Source organism: Capra hircus, chromosome 25, assembly GCF_001704415.2.
Source record: "Capra hircus breed San Clemente chromosome 25, ASM170441v1, whole genome shotgun sequence".
NCBI classification, from domain to species: domain Eukaryota; kingdom Metazoa; phylum Chordata; class Mammalia; order Artiodactyla; family Bovidae; genus Capra; species Capra hircus.
In genome coordinates this window covers 24,921,337-24,942,534 of record NC_030832.1, presented here as the reverse complement: position 1 = coordinate 24,942,534, position 21,198 = coordinate 24,921,337, and the positions used below count along the sequence as shown (strand labels likewise).

The 21,198-nt window shown below is 57.2% G+C and overlaps 1 protein-coding gene across 1 annotated transcript in view; it reads left to right on the top strand.

The window, feature by feature from the left end:
* Positions 1-20,697, top strand: part of GTF3C1 (general transcription factor IIIC subunit 1) — a 79,038-nt gene extending 58,341 nt beyond the window's left edge. Inside the window, exons 25-37 of the mRNA XM_018040599.1 lie at positions 882-1,024; positions 2,616-2,697; positions 5,176-5,288; positions 6,803-6,865; positions 8,874-8,967; positions 11,348-11,520; positions 12,340-12,627; positions 13,247-13,506; positions 14,859-15,139; positions 15,888-16,422; positions 17,084-17,135; positions 18,537-18,729; positions 19,664-20,697. Of these exons, the coding sequence (XP_017896088.1) occupies positions 882-1,024; positions 2,616-2,697; positions 5,176-5,288; positions 6,803-6,865; positions 8,874-8,967; positions 11,348-11,520; positions 12,340-12,627; positions 13,247-13,506; positions 14,859-15,139; positions 15,888-16,422; positions 17,084-17,135; positions 18,537-18,729; positions 19,664-19,870 (2,484 nt within the window). The 3' untranslated portion in view covers positions 19,871-20,697. The remainder of the gene's footprint in view (positions 1-881; positions 1,025-2,615; positions 2,698-5,175; positions 5,289-6,802; positions 6,866-8,873; positions 8,968-11,347; positions 11,521-12,339; positions 12,628-13,246; positions 13,507-14,858; positions 15,140-15,887; positions 16,423-17,083; positions 17,136-18,536; positions 18,730-19,663) is intronic.

The following is a 21,198-nucleotide window of genomic DNA, read 5'->3' as shown; positions in this document are numbered from 1 at the left end:
ATGGAAGCCCCCAGGAGTGTGGGCTCCACCAGCCGCCCGTCCGGGACCCCTGTGGGTAGTAACACCACCAGGCAGAACGGGTGAGGCAGCTTCATAGCAGAGTCAGTATTTCCTGTCTTTCTGCGTACCGGCCAAAGAAACCCACTCAGAGGCCATGTGTCCCGGTTGCTCTCTGCCTTTAATTTAAGCTCAGTAAACCCCTTTGCTTGATCATTTTCCCAGGTTTTCTTACCCCTTTATGCGTTCCTAAATTTCATCACGGCCCATTCTGCTGGGAGGAACCTGATGGCGTGTTGCTGTCCCTCATGCCTGGCCCTTGTCTCATCACGGTGATGATGGGAGAGGCCTGCACGGACCCTCCACTCACTCACTTCAGCTCACACCAGACTCCCCAGCCCCCTCATGCTCAGGCACTAAGAAAAAACCTTGTCATCACACCCTTTCTTCGCCTGGGCTCTGCCTTCCCGTGTGTGTTCCAAGAGGGGTCCTGAGCCCGGGACTCGACGCGTTCTGTTTCCGTCAATGTGACTGCAGGCGCCACACACAGCGTTTCTGAGCACAGCCCTCCACAACCATGTCACAGACCTCCTGACTTCCCCTAACATTGCCTTCCAGTCAGTACTGCCCAGCACCCTCCAGGCACCTCCGTTAGTTGCCAAGAGACACTTCCCACTGGATGTTGAGGGTTTGTCTTACTCCTCTCTTCCCAGCCCCCACTCAGGGCCAGGCCCGTGGTCAGTACCCAGTAGCTGTGGCCGAGTTTTGTGTGTCCGCTGAGGGAAGAGGCTACACGGGCCGACTCCCCTCCCTCACACTAGTAGTGACCCGTGCCGTGGGCTCCAGGGCCACTGACCTTCCATCTCGGCTTGTGTCTGATCCAGGTGAAGGGCCCGTTCGTCCCCTGGCAGGTCGTGCGGGACATCCTGCACTCGACCTTGGAAGAGTCTCTGGATAAAACCTCCCTGTCGGTCGGACGAAGAGCTCGCTACATAATCAAAAACCCACAAGCCTATCTGAACTACAAGTAAGCCGCTTTTGAACTTTCGGAACTCCCCGTCCAGGGTGTCCCCAGGCTTCTCGCTTGCTCTTTCCTCTGTTTTCATCCCATCTGCTTAGGAGTCGGCTGTAGAATCCAGGTAGATAGAGTCTGAGTCTTCTAGGAGCACATCAGATGTGTTTTGGAGGCGGTTAGTGAGGTGGTCCTTGACCCGGGGGGCCAGGTGTGATTCCGGGCACTCGCGTGCATAAGGTGGTGTTTAGACTTCAGGATGCCTTGTGAAGCTAGAGCTGTTCTCCCGAGTTGCGGCCAGCAGGACGGTGGGGCCAGGAGGGGACCCGAGCAGGGTTGGGAGAAACCGCTTCTACCAGCTGATGCCCATGCTGTGGGTCAGTGAGAGAGCTTGGCTCCAGGTTGATCCCAAGCCCTGGGCTGTGTGCAGTCATCCAGCTTGGAGGGAAGGCACCCAGCCCTGATCATGGGGGAGATTCAGCTCTTCTGGGCTTCTGGGTCTCAGCACTGCTGACACATGGGGCCGGATCATTTGTGTGGGGCATCCTATGCTCTGTGGGATGTTTAACAGCATCCGTGTTTAGGCACCAGTAGCAACCCCCCTTCCCCAGCTGTGACAATGAAAAGCCTGACGAGAACTACAGGGTTAGGCACACCAGGGGGCCTTCCTGTGTGAAGCCACTTGCCCAGCACGTGGAATGCTCTTAAAATGTTCTGTCAGAAAGGGCTATGATCCCCTGGTCCAAAGTCCTCTTTTTTTATCACGAAGTAGAAACAGGCCCATAGAGAGGATGGGCAGCTTGCTGGGTAACGGAGAGCTGCAGTGAGTGAGGTCTGGGGCTTGGGCTTTCTGCCCCTGCCTGATGTTCTTCCTCTTGTCCTGCAGCAGCCAGGGCGGGGGGACGAGAGGGCTTGCAGGGCTTGGAGGCCTGAGTCTCCATCCTCACTGCAGTTCAGAGCCGTGGGGCCTGGGATGAGACACTTATCTCCTCAGAGGCTGTTTTCCCACCTGTGAGCAGGGCGATAGTAATAGTAACCACACCTGTTCCACCTGACCCTTGGCCTCTGTGTGACCTCGGGGGCAGGGGATCCCTGCAGCTCGCCAAGCCATGCAATGGAATGATAGCCTCTACCTTGCAAGCTCCTTATGAGGGTCAGAAGTGCCCAGCTCCCAGGAGCTCAGCAAACACTGGTTGTCCTTCCCTCTTTCCTGGTGGGCAGGTCAGGCTGTCCTGTCACCATGGAGATATGAAGATGGGTGTGGTGGACAAAAGGTGATGGAGGAACCCGGAGCTCTTAATACCAACCCCTGGGGCCTGTTTTTAAGTTTATGATACACTTCCACGTAGATCTTTCCCAGAGTCCTGGCCAAACCCCTGTGAGGAGCAGGAGGGTAGGAGCTTGGAGAAGCCGAGGTGTGATGTGTAAGCAGTAACAGGCTGACCCGAAATCCTTCATTTTTGAAAGCTGTGTGATTACCCAGCAGGCACACAAGCTGGTCACACTCCATGATTAGCTGACACCAGCAGTGTTAGAAATCTTCGGTGGTTCTGTACGTGGGCATGGTTGTAGTGCCCAGATTTCCCTGTGGTCCGTTTTCCTGCAGGGTCTGCCTTGCTGAGGTGTACCAGGATAAGGCACTTGTCGGGGAGTTCCTGAGTCGGAAAGGTGACTACGGAAACCCAAAGGTGGGTGCTATGCGGAGGCTGGGCACAGCCTGCCCTGAGGCAGGGGTTTCTAGGTTTCCAGACCCAGAGGTCTGGTCCTCTGGGTCCCATGGTGCCTCTGCCAGCCTTGCAGACCTGGGCTTTTTCGTGCTCGTCTGGGAAATTGACTTGTCAGATTTTTGGCTGTGGACCTGTCTTGATCTGGCTCCAGCATCAGTTTTTTAAAGACGATTAGAATTTGGCTTGCCTCTTGGCAACACTGCTGTACCTTGGGTCTATTTTGTTAAGAAAGTAGGGCAGCTCTTCAGAAATTACAAACAGCTACACTTCTGGAACAGAGAAGGCAATGGCAACCCACTCCAGTACTCTTGCCTGGAAAATCCCATGGACGGAGGAGCCTGGTAGGCTGCAGTCCATGGGGTCGCTAAGAATCGGACACAACTGAGCGACTTCACTTTCACTTTTCACCTTCATGCATTGGAGAAGGAAATGGCAGCCCACTCCAGTGTTCTTGCCTGGAGAATCCCAGGGATGGGGGAGCCTGTTGGGCTGCCGTCTGTGGGGTCGCACAGAGTAGGACACGACTGAAGTGACTTCACAGCAGCAGCGGCAGCAGCAACAGACTTCCAGAAAGCTCACGGATAGGCGATGAGTTTTCTTTCTGAGTTTTCTGTGGGTAGGGCCGGGCAGGGACTGACCAGGAAGGAAGCCGTGTTTCCAGACCCAGACTCCCCTGCCACGTGGCTCACAGTCTGCTTACCCCCAATTCATTGAGCCGGCACTGGACTCTGCTGTGTGTGTGTCCAGCCTTGGCGCCAGCCGAGGCCAGTGAGTCAGACAGAGAAGTAAGTGGACACCGCAGAACAGTGCAGCCACCCCACCAGAGAGCATGGGCTGCTGAGGTCACAGGGGGAGAGTTAGGAGTGCTTCTGATGCAACCTAGACAGCATATTAGAAAGCAGAGACATTACTTTGTCAACAAAGTTCCATCTAGTCAAGGCTATGGTTTTTCCAGTGGTCATGTATGGATGTGAGAGTTGGACTGTGAAGAAAGCTGAGTGCAGAAGAATTGATGCTTTTGAACTGTGGTGTTGGAGAAGACTCTTGAGAGTCCCTTGGACTGCAAGGAGATCCAACCAGTCCATCCTAAAGGAGATCAGTCCTGGGTGTTCATTGGAAGGACTGATGTTGAAGCTGAAACTCCAGTACTTTGGCCACCTGATGCGAAGAGCTGACTCATTTGCAAAGACCCTGATGCTGGGAAAGATTGAGGGTGGGAGGAGAAGGGGATGACAGAGGATGGGATGGTTGGGTGGCATCTCTGACTCAATGGACATGAGTCTGGGTAAACTCCGGGAGTCGGTGATGGACACGGAGGTCTGGTGTGCTGTGGTTCACGAGATCGCAAAGGGTTGGACACGACTGAGCGGCTGAACTGAACTGAACTGCCTGATGCAAGTGACCAAAGAAAAGCTAACACTGGGCTAAGCAGCCAGGAAGCAGGCTGTCCACATGGGTGCAGCAGAGCAGAAACCCTGGTCCCAGGGTTCATTCTGTCGCTCACTCCCCATCCCCGGGGGTCGGCTTTCCGTCTTCACGCTGGTCACCTCATGGCTGCCAGGTAGCTGTTGAAGCTGACATCTCACAACAGAGTCCCAAGGCAGGAAGAAGTGGGGAGAGGGCCCTTGTGTCAAGGGAGGAGGGGACAGCCGTCTCCAGAAGATCCGTCCTGACTCACCCCTGAGGCTGGGCAGGCTGCCTGCCCACTCCACATAGGGGCTGGCTCCACCACTCAGGAAGAATGGGATGAAGGAAGTAGGTGACCGTCTGTTACCACACGGGGCCTTTTGGGTGTGTCACCCCTGAGCCCAGACCATAGAGACCGGGGACCAGCCAAGGAAAGGCAGAGAAGGTAGAGGGGCGAGGTGCCCTGTGGGAGGGCCGCAGCGAGAGGCATCGGGAAAGAGCCTGACCCTGCCCTGGAGCCCTGGGCGCCGGCTGGCAGGGTGACAGGCTGGGTTTGCTGGCCTCACCATGGAGGAGGAGTCGGAGGCACGAGCCTGGGGTGGCGAGGAGGTGAGGGACCACGCTGTGATCCGGGTCTGGTCTTGGATGGACATGGGGTGGGTACAGAGGAGGAGGGGCTGGCTTGGGGCTCACAGCTGAATGTGGGAGTGGAGGCCGACGTGCCAGGTGAGTCACAGAGGAGGGAGGGAGGTGATGAGGGGACACAGGCCTGCTGATGGAGGGATGTGTTTGGGGCGTGGGGGCAAGTGCTGGCGGTACAGGCGTAAGGCTCGCCACCTCCAGAGTGGTGAGCACCTGGCACCTTCCCGGTGGTCTCGGGGGTTGGGGAGAGGGCACAGGAGACTGCGTTTCTGTCTGGGTTTCTGGGGGTGCGCTGCCCCGGGTGGCTGCTCCAGGATTTTCCAAGTGTGTCTTAGTGAAGCCTCCCTTCAAGGAGAAAGAGGGCTTAAGGTCTCACTCTCACGGCGACAGGTTTGTGCCAGCGAGTTTAAAGAATTCGTGGCGAAGCTTAGAGAGAAGTTCAGCTCAGCCCTAAAGAATCCAAACCTTGAAATCCCAGACACGCTCGAGGAGCTGTTTGCCAGGTAAGGCTCCTCCAGGAAGGTTCTGTGTGGTCTTGGGGCAGGAGGGTGCGTCACAGCGACAGGTGTGTCCCCCACCAGCCGTTCACCTGGCCCGGCAGCGAACCCTGTGCTCCTCTGACTGCACCTCTCGTCTCCTCTCTGGGGGACTTGAAACTGGGGAGACACCGCCATCCCCTGCACCCCACGGGGCGCTCCCTTCCGTTCCGGCGCAGCCCCACTCTGGCTTACTTCGGGCTTGCTCAGATATTGGAGTGCTTTTGTCAAGATTGCTTATTTTATGCACAAGGAAACCTTGAAATGTACGAAGCTTCCCAAGGTCACGGTGCTATTACGCCCCAGGCCAGGATTTGAACTTAGGTGGGTCTGACCCCCGAGCACCTGCTCTTTCCAGCTCCAACCCCGGGCACCTGGAGAGGAACCCGCTTGAGCTTCCCAGAACCTGTGCAGTTTTAAAATTGTGAGTGCTGTTGAACCAGGCCTGTTTCTGCTGCCTCATCTGGACGTGAATCCCTTCTCCTCACTATCTTCATCAGCACAGTCCCTGTGGCCACTGTGTTTCCAAATTTCTTCCTCTAGAGATGACGTCCATCTGTCAGGTCCCACTGTGAGCCAGAGGAAAGAAAAAAAGTTCCAGCTGTAACAGCTGACCACTAGATTTGATCTTGAGCATTCTGGCAGGCAAAGTAAAAGAGAAAAATGGTCCCAAATATTTTCTTGTTTGACTAAAACCAGTTCACATTCTTCTGAAAAGGTGTTTTGTCTTATTGCTAAATTTTAGGAAGAATTTACTATTGCAAAGATGAATTTTGACTTTAGTGTTATAGAAACCAAAGACATGACTTACAAATAAATAACTGTGGGTTTTTTCGTAGAGTTCTGTGATTTATGTTTATTTGCTTGGTCCAAACACAGTGAGACAGTATTATATGGACCTCGGGGGACTTCCCTGGCAGCCCAGTAGTTGAGGCTTTACACTTCCAGCGCAGGGGCTGCAGGTTCCATCCCCGGTTGGGGAATTAAGATGCCACATGCCACATGGTGTGGCCCCCCAAAATTTTTTTAATTTAAAAATTGCATGGAGCTCAGAAAAACAGATGGGGAGATAACGTGTAACATGATCCCCTGATACAGCTCCTACCCTGTGAGGTTATTTATTCCCAGGCTCCTTTCTCTGCTTGTTGGTCATCGTGATGAGCCCACAGCTGTCTTCCTCCTCCAGTAACAGTTAACAGTCACTGCCTGCAAGTTAACATATCTCCTTATTGCCTCGAGATGGTCAGTGATCGAGCATTCCTCATTTCCCCGACCCTCATTCTTACAACACGCTCATTCATTGGGCAGAACGCAGTGTTTTCTCATTTTAATTTACATATATGAGTTTGAATTTTAGGGAGTTTACCAATTACTGTTTTCCAGTGTTTAGCCGATCGGTAGCCATCTCACTCGAGCATCGCCTTGGCTCAGGAAGGTCAGCTGGGCTCCCTTGACAAGCGCTTCTTCTGTTTCCTACGCAGGTACCGAGTTTTGGTGATTGGAGACAGAAAAGATCAGACCATGAAAGAGGATGAGCTTAAGAGGCAAGTACTGGCGGGCCCGAAGCTCTCCAGGGGCTCAGGGGTAAGGAGGCTGCCTGCCAGGGCAGGAGACTCCGGTTTCATCCCTGGGCCGGGAAGATCCCCTGGAGAAGGGCATGGCACCCCACTCCAGTACTCTTGCCTGGAGAATCCCGTGGACGGAGGGGCCTGGTGGCCACAGTCCACGGGGTCACAGAGTGGCCGTGACTGAGGGACTAAAGACCAGCAGCAACCAACAGGCCCGGCGCCCTTTGCCTGCAGCCTCCCTGGGTTGCCTGCAGCCTGGCTCGGGGATCGTCTAGGGCCCAATCTAGCCTGGCGCCTCTTTCTGGAAATCCAGTGTTATTGGAACACAGCCTCGCCCGTTCCATGTGTGGTCAGCGCTGCTTTCAGGGTGGAACCTCAGAGCTGAGGGGCTGCAGCGGAAACCATGGGGCCCATGGATACTGAATTATGTGGCCCTTCATGGGAAAAGCAGGCCGACCCCTCACCTCGCCTGTCACCAGCCCCGCCTGAGGACGGGTTGGAGAAGGGGTATGAACTCCTAGCCCGTGAACTTCCCAAGGAAAATTCAGGTTAGAAAACTCAGACTTTTCTTTCCATCTTGGATAATCAATATTTGATTTTTAGCTCTGTATTGAGTGAAAAGCCTATTCTCATTGGAGAAACAGTTGTTTAAAATTGGATGAAAAATATACGTGGCTGAATCTCTTTGCTGTTTACCTGTCACAGCATTGCTAATTGACTATGTCGTTCTTGTTCAGTCGGTAAATCGTGTCCAACTCTCACCAGCCCCACGGACTGCAGCATGCCAGGCTTCTCTGTCCTTCACCATCTCCCCGAGTTTGCTCAAACTTATGTCCATTGAGTTGATGATGCCATCCAACCATCTCATCCTATACTCCAATAAAAAGTAAAAAGTTAAAAAAAATAATATAAACAAACTTGGGTTAAAAAAAAAAAGAAGAAGCAGTAACCACCCGTGTTTGTTGTCATGAAAACCTGTTCCTAGGTTATGTCACCCCTTACCCACTAGAATAAAACTTTTTCCCTTCGAAAATGGACCAGTCAGTAAGGGGTAAAAACCACCGTTCATTTCTTTTGTTTGGGTTTATGACCAGTGGGAACATTTGTATCACTGTCAGGAGATTGGAAAGATTTTTTTGAGGTGGAATCTACCAGCAGGATGAGCGGTGGCTCATGGCCCGTGGACTCACATGGCCCTGTCCGCTCCCCCTCGTCTCACGTGGCCTGTGGGCTCACGTGGCCCCCCATTTCACATGGCCCCCCATTTCATGTGGCCCTATTGCACCCACCCCCCATCTCATGTGGCCCTGTCGCCCTCCCGCCCCCCATCTCACGTGGCCCTGTTGCCCCCGCCCCCCATCTCACATGGGCCTGTTGCCCCCACCCCCCATCTCTCATGGCCGTCACCCCCTGCCCCCATCCCACATGGCCCTGTCACCCCCCCATCTCATGTGGCCCTGTTGCCCCTGCCCCTCATCTCATGTGGCCCTGTTGCCCCCACCCCCCATCTCATGTGGCCCTGTTGCCCCCACCCCCCATCTCTCGTGGCCATATTGCCCCCCCATCTCTCGTGGCCGTCACCCCCCGCCCCCATCTCACATGGCCCTGTCACCGCCCCATCTCACGTGGCCCTGTTGCTCCCGCCCCCAATCTCACATGCCCTGTCGCCCCCTGCCCCCCATCTCACGTGGCCCTGTCGCCCCCCCGCCCCCCATCTCACGTGGCCCTGTCGCCCCCCCACCCCCCATCTCACGTGGCCCTGTCGCCCCCCCGCTCCCCATCTCATGTGGCCCTGTCGCCCCCCCGCCCCCCATCTCACATGGCCCTTTGCCCCTCCCCCGCCCCATCTCACGTGGCCCTGTCGCCCCCCCGCCCCCCATCTCACGTGGCCCTTTGCCCCCCCGCCCCCATCTCACGTGGCCCTTTGCCCCCACCACCCCCCATCTCATGTGGCCCTGTCGCCCACCCCGCCCGTCTCTTGCAGCGTGGACGACATCCACTTCCTGGTGCTCCAGAACCTGATCCAGAGCACGCTGGCCCTCTCGGACAGACAGATGGAGATCTGCCAGTCGTTCCAGGTGGGTGTTGGGGACACAGCTTGGCAGCAGCGTCCCAGGACTTGGGGCCCTTCCCAGGCTGGGGGCCCATGAGGTTTCTCCTCCTTCTCTTCTTACCTATGAGGTCTCAGGGCCCTGATTGCCCCCCGAGGCTCCAGCCAAAGCTTCATTCATCTTTGTTTGTTTGTTTGGTTTTGCCACATGGCTAGCGGGATTTAGTAGTTCCCTGACCAAGGATTGAACCTGGGCCACTGCAGTGAAAGGGCTGAGTCCTCATCACTGGGCTGCCAGGGAAGACGCCCCCCCCACCCCGCCCATTCACTGAAGTATGGGCACAGGATCTGGTGACCTCCAAAATCCCTCCCAGGGCTGAGGTTTTGAATCTAACATTGAAGGCAGCCGATTAGGCAGAAGGAGAAATGAGCCGTGGCAGAAGAGCTGAGAAGCTAACTGGGCTGCATAGCGTATCTTTTCCAACTATAGTGGACAAGCGCCAGCGTATTCTGATTGTTAGAAAATGTCACCCGGTGGGAAAGCTGCCTTTTTGCGGGCATCGAGTCTTACACATCTCCTGAGAACATACTAAAAGTGGGATGCTGCTTGGATCGTTGCTGAATGAGGATGAAGGAGAAGGCAGGTCTCCTTAACCCTGTGCTGAGCCTGGGAAAGGGGTGGGATTACTTTATAGGTGTGAAAACTTGGCTCAGAGAAGTTAAAAAGTCCGTGACCAAGATCCCAGGGCTCGTTCATCAAACCTGAGTCTGTGTGGCTCCGAGACCCCAGCAGAGAGGAGTCTGCTCCCCGCGCTCATGCTTGCTTCTCCCTTTTTCTGGCTGTGCTGGGTCTTCATTCCTGTGTGGCCCTTCTCTAGTTGCAGTGAATACGCTGCTCACTGCAACGGCCTCTCTTTGTGGAGCACAGGCTCCAGGATGCCTGGGCTTCAGTAGTTGCGGCGCGTGGGCCCAGCCCTTGTGGCTCCCGGGCCCTGGAGCACAGGCTCAACAGTGGGGGCTCACGTGCTTAGTTGCTCTGAAGCGTGTGAAATCTTCCCGGACCAGGGATCAAACCCGTGTCTCCTGCATTACCCCTGAGCCACCAGAGAAGCCCATCTCTTGTTTTTAATGATCACAAAAGTGCATTCCAAGTAGAGTTTATCTACGTTTGTATTTAATCTTGCAACCTAAAACTCAGCTCCTACAGCTTACATGACCAAGTCAAGCCACTTTGGAACCTGAAGGAAGAAGTTAGAGAGCAAAGGGCTGGTGGTGTTTCTTATCCTGCTGATGTGTTTAGATGGATGCTGTCCCAAACTTTAGGGTGTCTCAGAGTCAACTGGAGAGCTCTTATAGCACATGGACCCCAGGTCCCACCCCCAGAGACCGTAGACCAGAGTGGAGGGGGCAGGACCCCGACAAGCTCTTCTGCCCGGTAGGAGTTAGAGCTGGCACAACCTCAGGGGTGGGTCCAACCACCTGTTACACGAGAAAGTCCAGCCCCCAGGGTACAGCAGGAGCCTGGTCCCCGCGTCCCAGTGGGGCCTTGTCCCAGCCTCACTTTTCCTTTCTCCAACTCTGTTTTCAGGTGGGGCTTGGACTATAACCATGGTGCCAAAGGGCTGTCACTCTCCCTGACTTTCCCAGGGCATGGAAAGACATGAAAGAGGGCACCTGACCCCAAGCAGGATGCAGAACCTTTCTCCAGGGACCCCCACCCGTGGCAGCAAGGAGTGGGAGGTCACAGGAATGAGGTTAGGGAATTCTTTGAGGGTCCAGTGTTAGAACTGGGTGGTCCCCTGGCAGAGGGAAGCCACCAGGGCTTTGGGGGCAGGGAAGGACATGTGGTCCGATGTAGGCATAAAAGGGCTACATTGCCTGCCGTGCAGAGCAGGCAGAGGTGGGGGCAGGGAGCCCCAGGTAGAAGCCGGAAGAGCAGGCAGTCATAGGCAGAAGCGACGTGGCATGACCCAGACAGACGGTGGCTATAGGTGGCACAGCCTGGATACTTCTGGAACATACTCAGTAGATCAGCCCCAGCAGATCTGCCAATGGCTCAGGTGGGAGCTGAAGGATACCCGGTATCAGAGATGATTCTGCGTCGGCTCCCAGCGTCCATACATCCAGAGAAGTAGGCGCCTGCCTTTTCCACCTGCCTGTCCTCTGCACTCTCTAAGGGGATGTGCTGGTGGGTCAAGGTTGACCATGGGGCTGTGGGCTTCTTCTGGGCTCTCCCTCACTGCACCCCAAGTGTCCGTTCCGGCCTCGCAGCCTCTCCCGACCCCCGCCCCCCCTCATCAGCAGCCTTCCTCCGTGGATGATCAGCCATGGCGTCTGTGTATTCACTTCCCATCCCCACGCCCTGCTGGCTGGAGAGCCCCACTCACGCCTGGCCTGCTGTGTTGCAGACCTTCCGCCTGTACCGGGACTACAAGGAACAGGTCCTGGTGAAGGCCTTCGTGGACTACCAGCGGAGGAGCCTAGTCAACCGGCGCCGGGTCAACCACACGCTGGGCCCCAAGAAAAACCGCGCTCTGCCCTTTGCGCCCATGTCCTACCAGTTGTCCCAGGCCTACCACAGGTGAGCAGGGAGGGCGGGGCCTGTCAGCGGAGGGAGCGCAGGTGAGCAGAAGTGACGGGTGTCCCTCTTCATCCTCGGGCAGGGCAGCCTGGGCCCTTTGTGGCCTCTTGTGCGAGACCCAGCCTCCGGGACCAGGTTTCTCATCAGCGCCCGTCCATCCTTGTCTGGGAATAAGGTTCATGCAGGTGGTCTCTCATAAGGGGTCATTTACCAGTTTTGCTGGTAGTTTGTTTCCTTTTTTTGCATCAAGTTGGGTGAAATGAGTGTCCAATGATTAGACCGGCTAAAAGTGCACCTTCCTGGTTGGGTGTGATCTCAGTCCCTAGTCCCACGGCTCAGAGCTGTACCAGGCCGCCTGCCCCGTGGGCTGACACACTTCCTTTGGAAGCCATCGTGTTCAGACCTGGTTTGTGGCTCATAAGCAAGAGGGTGTTGTTACAAGGAACGAAAGCCACCCCTCTGCACAGAGGCGAGGGCTTGTGTGCAGGCGCCGAGTGGAAACAGACTGAACACACGAGGGGTCCAGGGCTCGCCATGTAAAGGTGATGACAACGCACGTTCACCTTCCCCAGTTCAGCACCGAGGGGCCTAGAGTGTTGGCTCGGCTGAAGAGTCACAGCGCCTCCTTGAAGGCGCCCCGGGGAGCAGCCTCACAGAACCTGCAGTGCAGCGCCTTGGTCTGAGATGGAAAGAGGGCTTCCAGGGAGAAGCCGGCGTGCTCAGCGTGGGTGGCCGGTTGGAAGCGCCCGCGGCCCGTCCACCCCCAGGCCTCCGGCACCCCGAGCTCAGAAAGGCCCTGCCCTTCTCGTCCTGTCTTAGGATTTTCACGTGGCGGTTTCCGAGCACTGTCTGCACAGAATCGTTCCAGTTCTTCAGCAGACTCCTGGCTGCGGGCAAGCGGGACCAGGCCGATCACTTCTCCTTCAAAGACCAGAACTGCGGCGAGCCCGCGAGCGACCTGGTGGCGTTCTCTTTGGACGGCCCGGGAGGAAACTGCGTGACCGCCCTGATCCTTTTCTCCCTGGGCCTTGTTTCCGTGGACGTCAGGATCCCAGAACAGATCGTCGTGGTGGACAGCTCCATGGTGGAGAACGAGGTCATTAAGAGGTGAGGGCCACAGGCACCGTCACTTGCCCTCAGGCTGGGTGTCTGCCGTTTTCTTTGCTCACTCATTCTCGTTTTTATTCACTCAACAAACACATTTCTCTGCCTTGTGCTTGGCATCCTGTGGCCCAAGACAGCAGGGTCTCGGCAGTGGTTCCCAGGAGCTCACGGGTCTGTGAACCAGGAATTCCAGTGCAGCGCCTCCTGATGGTGCCTCTAGGCACCAGGGGAACCACAGGAGGGGTTGGCTAGGCTGGGCCAAAGAGAACGGCCTAGAACAGTGTGGCCAGGAGGGATGGGGAGGCAGAGAAGAGGGACCATTCCTTGAGGGCTTGAGAGCTGAAATGGGGTTTAGTGGACAAATGGGTGTCTTTTGGACAGAACCCTGGAAGGGTTTCCAGGCAGAAGGACCAGCCCTTGCAAAGACACAGGTGTAGGGAATGGGGAGGGAGTGTGGGAAGGTGGGCAAGGCGGGTAATCTGGACACCAGTCCGTGCTGACCTGACCTCAGCCAGACGCCATGGGGCGTCCAGGGCCAGAGCACCACTCCCTGAGGGGGCAGCCGGACCAGCAGAGAAGGCCCTGCCGGGCTCCAGCACCCAGGTCCATTGTCTGCTCCCAGCCTAGGCAAGGACAGCACCTTGGAAGAGGACGAGGATGAAGAGGAAGACCTGGACGAAGGCTCGGGGGCCAAGCGCCGGAGCATCGAGGTGAAAGCCCACCAGGCCTCCCACACCAACTACCTGCTGATGAAGGGCTACTGTGTCCCTGGCATCGTCAGCAACCGCAACCTCAACCCCAACGATAACATTGTGGTGAACTCCTGCCTGGTCAAGTTCCGCCTGCGCTGCACCCCCAAGCCCACCAGGCTCGCGCTCGTGGGTGAGTGCCGCCCCCGCCCACCCCAAGGCCCAGACCCCCAGCTCGTGGCCAGGCTCCCAGGGCTGCCTGGGGAAGCCGCCGCTGACCCAGCCAAAGGGAAAAGCAAAGGAAAACCCCTCCTGTCCTTAGCAGCCGACCCGGGGTGAGGAGGGCAGTGGAGGGTGGGCATGCGGCCCGAGTTGCCTGCTTGTTTGCGGGGAGCCCTGGGCTGTGTGTGCTGTGGTTAGGGCTCAGCATGGTCTTTTTTGCTTAAGTCTTTTGACCCCTTGCTGTGAAAGCTGAGTATTCCACTTACGTTCATTACCTCTTATCTCCTTTTTTTCCAATTTTTACACGTTTTTGAGTTCTTGTATTGATTGCCTCTGAAACGTTAATGACTTACTTTCACCTCCGTTTCCCGCACCCTCGGTATCAGGCAGTCTCTCCTCGCTGCACATATAACGAGAATGCTAGGGCCTCGTCCCAGCCCTTCTCACCCTTCCCTTTCCCAGCCCGTCTGACTCGCCTTCGTTTTCACGAGTTGAGGAGTTTACTGTCTTGTAGCTAGGTGGTTTATTTTTGGCTACACTGCGTCTGCATTGCTCGGTGCGGGCTTTCTCTGGTTGTGGTGCTGCGGCTCCTCGTTGTGGTGGCGTCTCTTGTTGCAGAGCACAGGCTCCAGGGTACAGGCTCAGGAGCTGAGGTGCACAGGCTTAGCTGCTCCGCAGCACGTGGAATCCACCTGGACCAGGGATCGAACCCGTGTCCCCTGCATTGGCAGGCAGATTCTTATCCACTGGACCGCCATCTAGTTTCGTAACCACGATCAGTATCCCACACTGTGTAGGGAGCTTGGCCTGGGCAAAAATGTGGCAACCTGAGGCTTGTGGTCTTAGCAGAGATACCTTATCCAGGAAGCACCAGAAACCAGCCCTGGCAGGTGTGAGCAAAAGTGGGGATTTATGGAGAAGTCCCAGGGTATCTCAGAGGGTCTCAGAAGCCGTGAACATGTGAGCATCAGGAAGGGTGGGCCCGAGGCAGCCAGAGTGGAGGACCGGCGCCCCCCCCGCTCCTTCAGAGCTGCTGGGCTCTGTTCTGAGGCCCCAGCACCCCCTTTTCCCCTTTACTGTGAGTTGTGAGCAGGAGAACCAATGGCCCAAGGGATTAAGTTGGCTGCAGTCAAGGGCCCAGAGGCATGTATCAGGAACCTGACTGCCAGGGGCCCAGCCATGTCCACCCAGAAAGCGACCCCTTGACTTTTGCAAAGCAGTGAATCCGTGTTGGCGTGCACCTGTCTCGGCATTGCTTGTGCACTAGTCTGGGGAGGGCAGGAAGCTTCTCAGGGCTGATGCTCGTCCTCTCGGTCTCCACAGACCCTTCTCTGGAGGAGCTGACGGTGGGGCCCTCCTGCCTCCCTGACACCTTCACACGGCTGATAAACAGCCCAGAGGACACCTGCAGCTTGGAGGAGTTCGTCCACCAGGTGGCGCTGTCTGGTTACCAGCCCGGAGACGTGTTTGCCGCCCTGGAGATCCAGGAGGCCATTGCAGCGGCTGGTTGCTTTGGGGTGGACTGGCTGGAGCTGAGCAAACAGTTCTTTGCCTTGGCCAGGACAGACAGTGAGCGCAGCAGGACCTTCACAGACTACGTCCAGGTGAGCTGTGCTCTCAGGTAGCCTGCAGAAGCAAAAGCCGGAGTCGCAACTCCTGGGCCAGAGGCACGCTGTGGGTGGGCTTGGTTCAGGGCGTGCCGAATTTTTTTTTCAAAAGTTGAATTGGTTGTCAACATTGAAGATTGCCTAAAACCCTAGCTTCTCCTGAAAGTTAGAAGGTCTGTCCGTTCACTCTGGGCCCTGTTTCTTCAGCAGAGCTGGCTAGAGCCTCCCCTCACCCAAGCCTTGGGCCTCGTCCTCCCCCAGCTCTCTGCTGTCTCCAGACTCCCTGCCACTGGTCCACAGTCTCACTGCCTTGTTAGTGCAAGTCCGTGTGCCCAGTGCACAGTAAGGCCAGACAGAGTGAATCGACAGGGTTTGGAGCAGAGAAAAGTTAATTGCAGGGCCACACCAGAAGACAACCGCTCATGCCTTAAGCTCCTTGAAGGGTTTTAGCAAAGCATTTTTAAAGGGCAGGTGAGGGAGGGGCATCACGGGGTGTGCGTTTTTGCAGAAGCACTTGGCCATCAGCATGTTGAGTCTGGGAGGAGCTGGCTGGGCAGAAGGAGACTGGTAAGGTTGCATCAGCTTTGAGGGTGCAGCTGTGACTCCAAGAAGTTGAGGCAGAGTCACCTGCCCTAAGGAGGTGGCCTGGCCACTGGCTCAGGACACTTAAAACACTCAGGCAGGGGAAACAAGCCCCAGTGACCCTGGGGTTCCCTGCAGACCCCTTTGTCTCCCCCTTTCCTAGGACCTCTTAGAGCACCAGCAGGTGCTGGAAGTCGGCGGGAACACCGCTCGCCTGGTGACCGTGGCCAATGCACAGCCCTGGCTCCTGCACTCAGTGCGGCTGAAAGACAGAGAGGGGGGTGCTGACCTTCAAAGGGACGACCCCCGGGCCGGGCCCCCCGAGGGGCCCTCCAACGAGGACAGCCCCGCAGAGAGGCAGGCCCCGCCCTCTCAGAGCCCCCAGAGCGCCAAGAGGCGTGGCAGCTGGGCCGGCGCTGACGTGAACAGCCAGGGCGGGGGTGCTGACCCCAAGAGCGCCCCGGAGCCCCCCGCAAAGAGGCCCGCACTCCAGGACATACGCTCGGCCCCCAGCCCAGGGCCCAGAGCGGAAGAGGAGCTGGGGACTCTGGCGCCTGCCCTGCTCGCGGCTCCTGAGGACGGAGGTGCATCGCAAGTCGGGCCGGGGGACCAAGAGGGTGTCGAGGTGCCCAGCTTCCCAGGCCAGGAGCAGCTGAGCTGTCAGGCCCAGGTTCTGGAGGCCCCTGAAGACCCCAGAGGTACCAAAGCCTGTCCCCACCCCACCTTCCCCCACCCGCCCCTTCTCTATCGGGGTCTGAAGGACCCACACCACCTCCCTCAAGATCAGGAGCCTGCTATTGCCACAGAGGGGGCTTTCCGTCAGCTTTCCTTGGTCCCGACTTTGAGTGGGAGGCTCTTGCCTGTTGACACTTGTCTTCCCTCTAGAGGGCAGGGGCCTCGTGCTCCTTAGCCAACCTGTGAATTAATTACAAGGACGAGGCTCTCTCATGGTTCTGGAAAGGGGCATTTCCTGAGGTGTCCTTACCAGGAAGCTGGAAGGGGAAGGATCTCGCCTCCCAGGGGACTTGGCAGGTGCCCCCCACCCGTTTCCTCTCCTCTGCTGGAATTCTCCCAGGGGTTTACACACCCAGCTATGTGGTTAGGGCTTCTGGAGAAGGGTAGGCACTCGCTCACTCCCCTGGGCGGGGGCATCCCCAAGCCCTGGGCACAGCCCCCAGACTGGCACCTTGCTGTCTGTCCATCTGATACTGTCCTGGGGGTGCAGCCCCCACACCCCGCCGCCCCGAGGAGGGAGGTGCTGTCTCTGTGCTCACAGCCTTACCGTGTGGGATGAACAGTCGGGGGAGAGATGGGTGGGCCCCACCTCTGCAGTCTCCCACGCCTCTCCCCTCTTGTCAGGTCTGGCAGACGGTTCCGCGGCTGGCAACCTCTCCCAGGTGGCATGGGAAAGGTGAGTGTGGTTCAGGCTCCAGCGGCCTGGGCTGGGAGGGGGCGATGAGAGCCTCGGAGGGTGGCGCCCAAGGTCCAGGGTAGATTATTACCTGGAGGTCTTTCACAAAGGTTTGTCAAGCACAGCGCTTCTTGGCCAGGGGTCTCAGACACGTGAGGGACCGTGGGTCCCCCTCACCAGAGACCAGGCAGGCGCCCCTTGCCCGAGGTGGACGAGCCCAGCAGTGCTGACGGCTGTAGCGCCCCGTCTGCTGGGAACAGTGGGTGTCACAGAAGTCCAAGGGGTGCCTCCCACAGCGTGTGCATCACCCTCGGCCTGAAGGGCTGTGTTCTCCCGGCTCAGATTGGGCAGGCCCAGTCACATAGTCAGAGCCAGGTGTCCAGCCAGCCTGGGGTCCCACACTGGGACTCTGTGTGGCAGACCTGTCGCCGCTTTCGTTTTTAGTAAAAACCTTCTAAACCAGTCAGACTTCCCCGGTTGCTCAGACGGTGAAGAATCTGCCTGCAATGCAGGAGATGTGGGTTCAGACCCTGGGTCGGGAAGATCCCCTGGAGAAGGGCAACCCACTCCAGTATTTTTGCCTGGAGAATCCCATGGACAGAGGAGCCTGGCAGGCTACAGTCTATGAGGTTGCAAAGAGTTGGACATGCCTGAGCAACTAACACTTCTAAACCAGTCACTGCTTTAGTTTTTAGTAGAAACCTTGTGAGGAAAGTGCCCAGAACCCCCGAATACAGCACAGAAGCAGAGCTTCTGCATACAGACCTATGAGCTTGGTCAGAAGGGGATGCAGCCATTTGTTGTTGTTGTTGTTAATGAAAGTAAGCTCTATGATGCCAAGTAATAAACACAGAGATGCAGACAGCCCCATTTTCTTCCAGATGTTTGGGGTCAACTTATAGCAAAGGCAGAAGTGAAGCCTGCTTTCAGTCTTAGGGAAGGCTCAGGGGTTAGGCTTGGTTTGGGAGGTTGACTCTTTTCTTCTGCATTTATAACTTGCGCGTTTTAGAATTTATTTCAGAGCACCAATAGTCATGCAAATGCTTAAGCAGAAAAGAAGTTACATTAAGCAGAATTCACACTGTATAGTAAACGAGGGGACCAGCTACTAGGTAAAGAGTCCCGTCAAGTCTTCCCTACAAAAGAAAAAAAAAAACCTGCAGGTTCTATCAGGTCCCAGAAGAAGCTGGTAAATCTAAAAGTCCTGGCTTTTCCCTGCCCCACCAGTGTGGGGTGATGAGGGGGCTGGGGCCCATCCCTCCAGGCGGCAGGAGAGCTGGAGGCGGAAGAACAGGAGGGAAGTGGTCCCCAGCCCCTGCCAAGGTGGGGCCACGTGGAATCAGCTGTCTCCCCTCCCCCACTAAGCCTGATGCCTGTGTCCCCCGCCCCCACCCGCCGCAGGGACTGTGAGAGCGTGCGCTTCATCGGGCGCCCGTGGCGTATCGTGGACGGCCGCCTGAATGCGCCGGTGGTCAAGGGCATGATGGAGGCGGTGCTGTATCACATTATGACCAGGCCCGGCGTGCCCGAGAGCTGCCTGCTGCAGCACTACCAGGGCGTCCTGCAGCCGCTGGCCGTGCTCGAGCTGCTCCAGGTGAGCCTCTCGGTGGGGAGGGCGCGCGCTGGGTCCCGGCCCCACTGCACCTTTCCCCTTCCGCAGTCTCAGAGGGCGGGGGCCATGGGCACGTGGGCTGAGCTCTGGGGTCGGCCACTGCTTACCGGCTCAGCCCACAAGGGTGCAATGGCCTCCTCGCAGGGAGCCAGCTCCTCAGAAAAGTCTTGGGCCCCTGGTATCCCCCCCGCCACCCCCAAAGCTTACTCCTGCCCCACTGCCCTCCGAGGTCACTGTGCCGGCCGAGCCCCACACCAATTTCCTTCCTCCTGCATCTGCTCTTCAGCGCTGCCAGCACCCAGCCCCAGTTCTCAGCACTCAGCCTCCCACAGCCCCCACCCCTGCCCCGGGTTCCCACCCCAGCTGTCCCTCCCAGGTCCTCCTTCAGCCCCGAGCTGCTGCCTAGGCTTACATAGAAACATCCACGGGGTCTTATCTCTGACCCTTTCTCAAGACCAGGGCTCAAGGGCTTGCATGCCCACGGGGACCGACAGGTAGGTGAGTGACCAACCCTCATGGGTGGCCGGGAGAGCTGGTGAGGTGCCCACAGTCTCCTAAGGGCAGCTCGGCTTGATGGCCGCCCAGGGCTCCGGCTGTGTGTGCACAGGAGTTCCAACTCCTCGACAGAAGCAGGAGCAGGAAGTTCAGTGTGCATTTCGCCACACTTCACAGCAGATCTGGGCCAAACAACCCCATCTGGAAGCCAGTCTGCAGCCCCTGCTCAACACGGGGCCGCTGTATAAATGCTGTCCACGCCCTTCTCTCTCACACGCTGGGCTCTTGCTTAAACCTGCCTGGTCAATCCCTGCTCGTCTCTCAAGGTCACCCTCCTGTGTCTGTTCTGGGAGGCCGCTCTGGGTACAGAGAACGTGGTCCTTAAATGCCCCTGGAAACCGGTCTGTCTGTGCCATTGCAGGGGCTGGAGACCCTGGGCTGCATTAAAAAGTGTGTGCTGAGAAAGCCCGCGGCCGCCTCGCTCTTCTCGAAGCCGCCAGTGGGAGAGGCGCCGCTGAGCCCAGACGAGAGCCCCGTGGTGTTCTACGAGCCCACGCTAGACTGCACCATCCGCCTCGGCCGCGTCTTCCCCAACGAGGTCAACTGGAACAAGTGGGTCCACCTCTGAGGCCTGTGTGGTCCTGGCGAGCCTCCCGAGAGTTCTTTCCTGGGGGCCCTCTGCCCATGTGTGGGGGTGGCCTGGCAAGGTCGGGACCCAAGGATTCCTGCATCCCACCCATGGGAACACTGTGTGCCCAGCCCGGCCCTGGCTGTGGTTTCTGGCCTGGAGCTCTGGGCGGAGGACCAGCTGGCCGCCTGCTCCCAGCCTGTCCACAGCTGGCCTTCAGGACTCTGCTTTGTCACCCCCGGAGCTGGGTGGGGGAGCTCAGAGATGCCGCTCCTCGCCTGTTCTCCTCCTGTTTCCAATCTCTCTGGATCCTGGGTTGTGGTGAGGGCCCCCGGTGGGCTGGTCCTCCAAGGGCTTCTGAGACGATCCTGCCCTTCAGGAGCAGAGCCACCTGCCCAGGTCCTGAGCTTTCTCTGTGGACATCTGCCCGCTGTCCAGTGAGGGGTCAGAAGCTGTGGGCCTTGGGGGTCTGCCCCATCCACACAGACTCACGTTCCAGCTTCCGGCCACCCCATCATGGAGGACTCTCCATGTTCCCCAGAAACCCCCCCTTGGTCTGAGGGACAGGGCCTCGTGGGGACATGTCATAGAGCACAGGCTGGGTAACCCCCTGCCAAGGCTGTCACTGAGACTTGTTCCTCTGGAGGCAGGACCCCTGACTGCTGAGCCTGCAAGCCACCTGCAGGCCTCCTGCCACCTGGAAGCGGGGAGTCCTTACAGGTTTGGAGTTTGTCTTTTTTTTTTTTTTTTCAGCCTCTTTCCTTATTAAAAAAAAAACCCTGGCATGTATTTATATGTTTTTTTTAATTAAAGCGAAGTAAAACGCATTTCGTTTTGTATTTCCTAAAGAATCTTTGATCCCCCAGGGGCCTGTTGTTTTCCACCATGGAACAGCCAGGAATAGACGTTATCGGTAAAACCCGAGGAAGAGGTGGGTACTGGGGGTGAGCTTGGCTCAGCCCGTCCCGGCACTGCCTCACCGCACGCCACTGCCTCGAAACCCTTCCTCCTACTCAGCCAGGCCCCGGCCTCTCCCTTAACAGGCATCCGGCTGCACTCAGGCCAGGCCTGTGGCCGGGCGCACGGCCTGCGATGCCGGCAGGCTGCTGAGGTCGAAGCCTGGAGCGTGGAGTCGGCCCACGGCTGGTCTCTTTCACTCAGTGTTTCTTTGTTGTTTTTTAGTTAGTTACCAACATTTCTTTACAATTGGAGGTTTCACATTCTTTTAAAATCCAGATCTTTGTCTTCTCTGGAAAGACCTAGAACTACCGCATGTAACAGCCCCAGGTATGGGACATCCCCCCCAGCCATGGCTGGCCCTCCCCCAG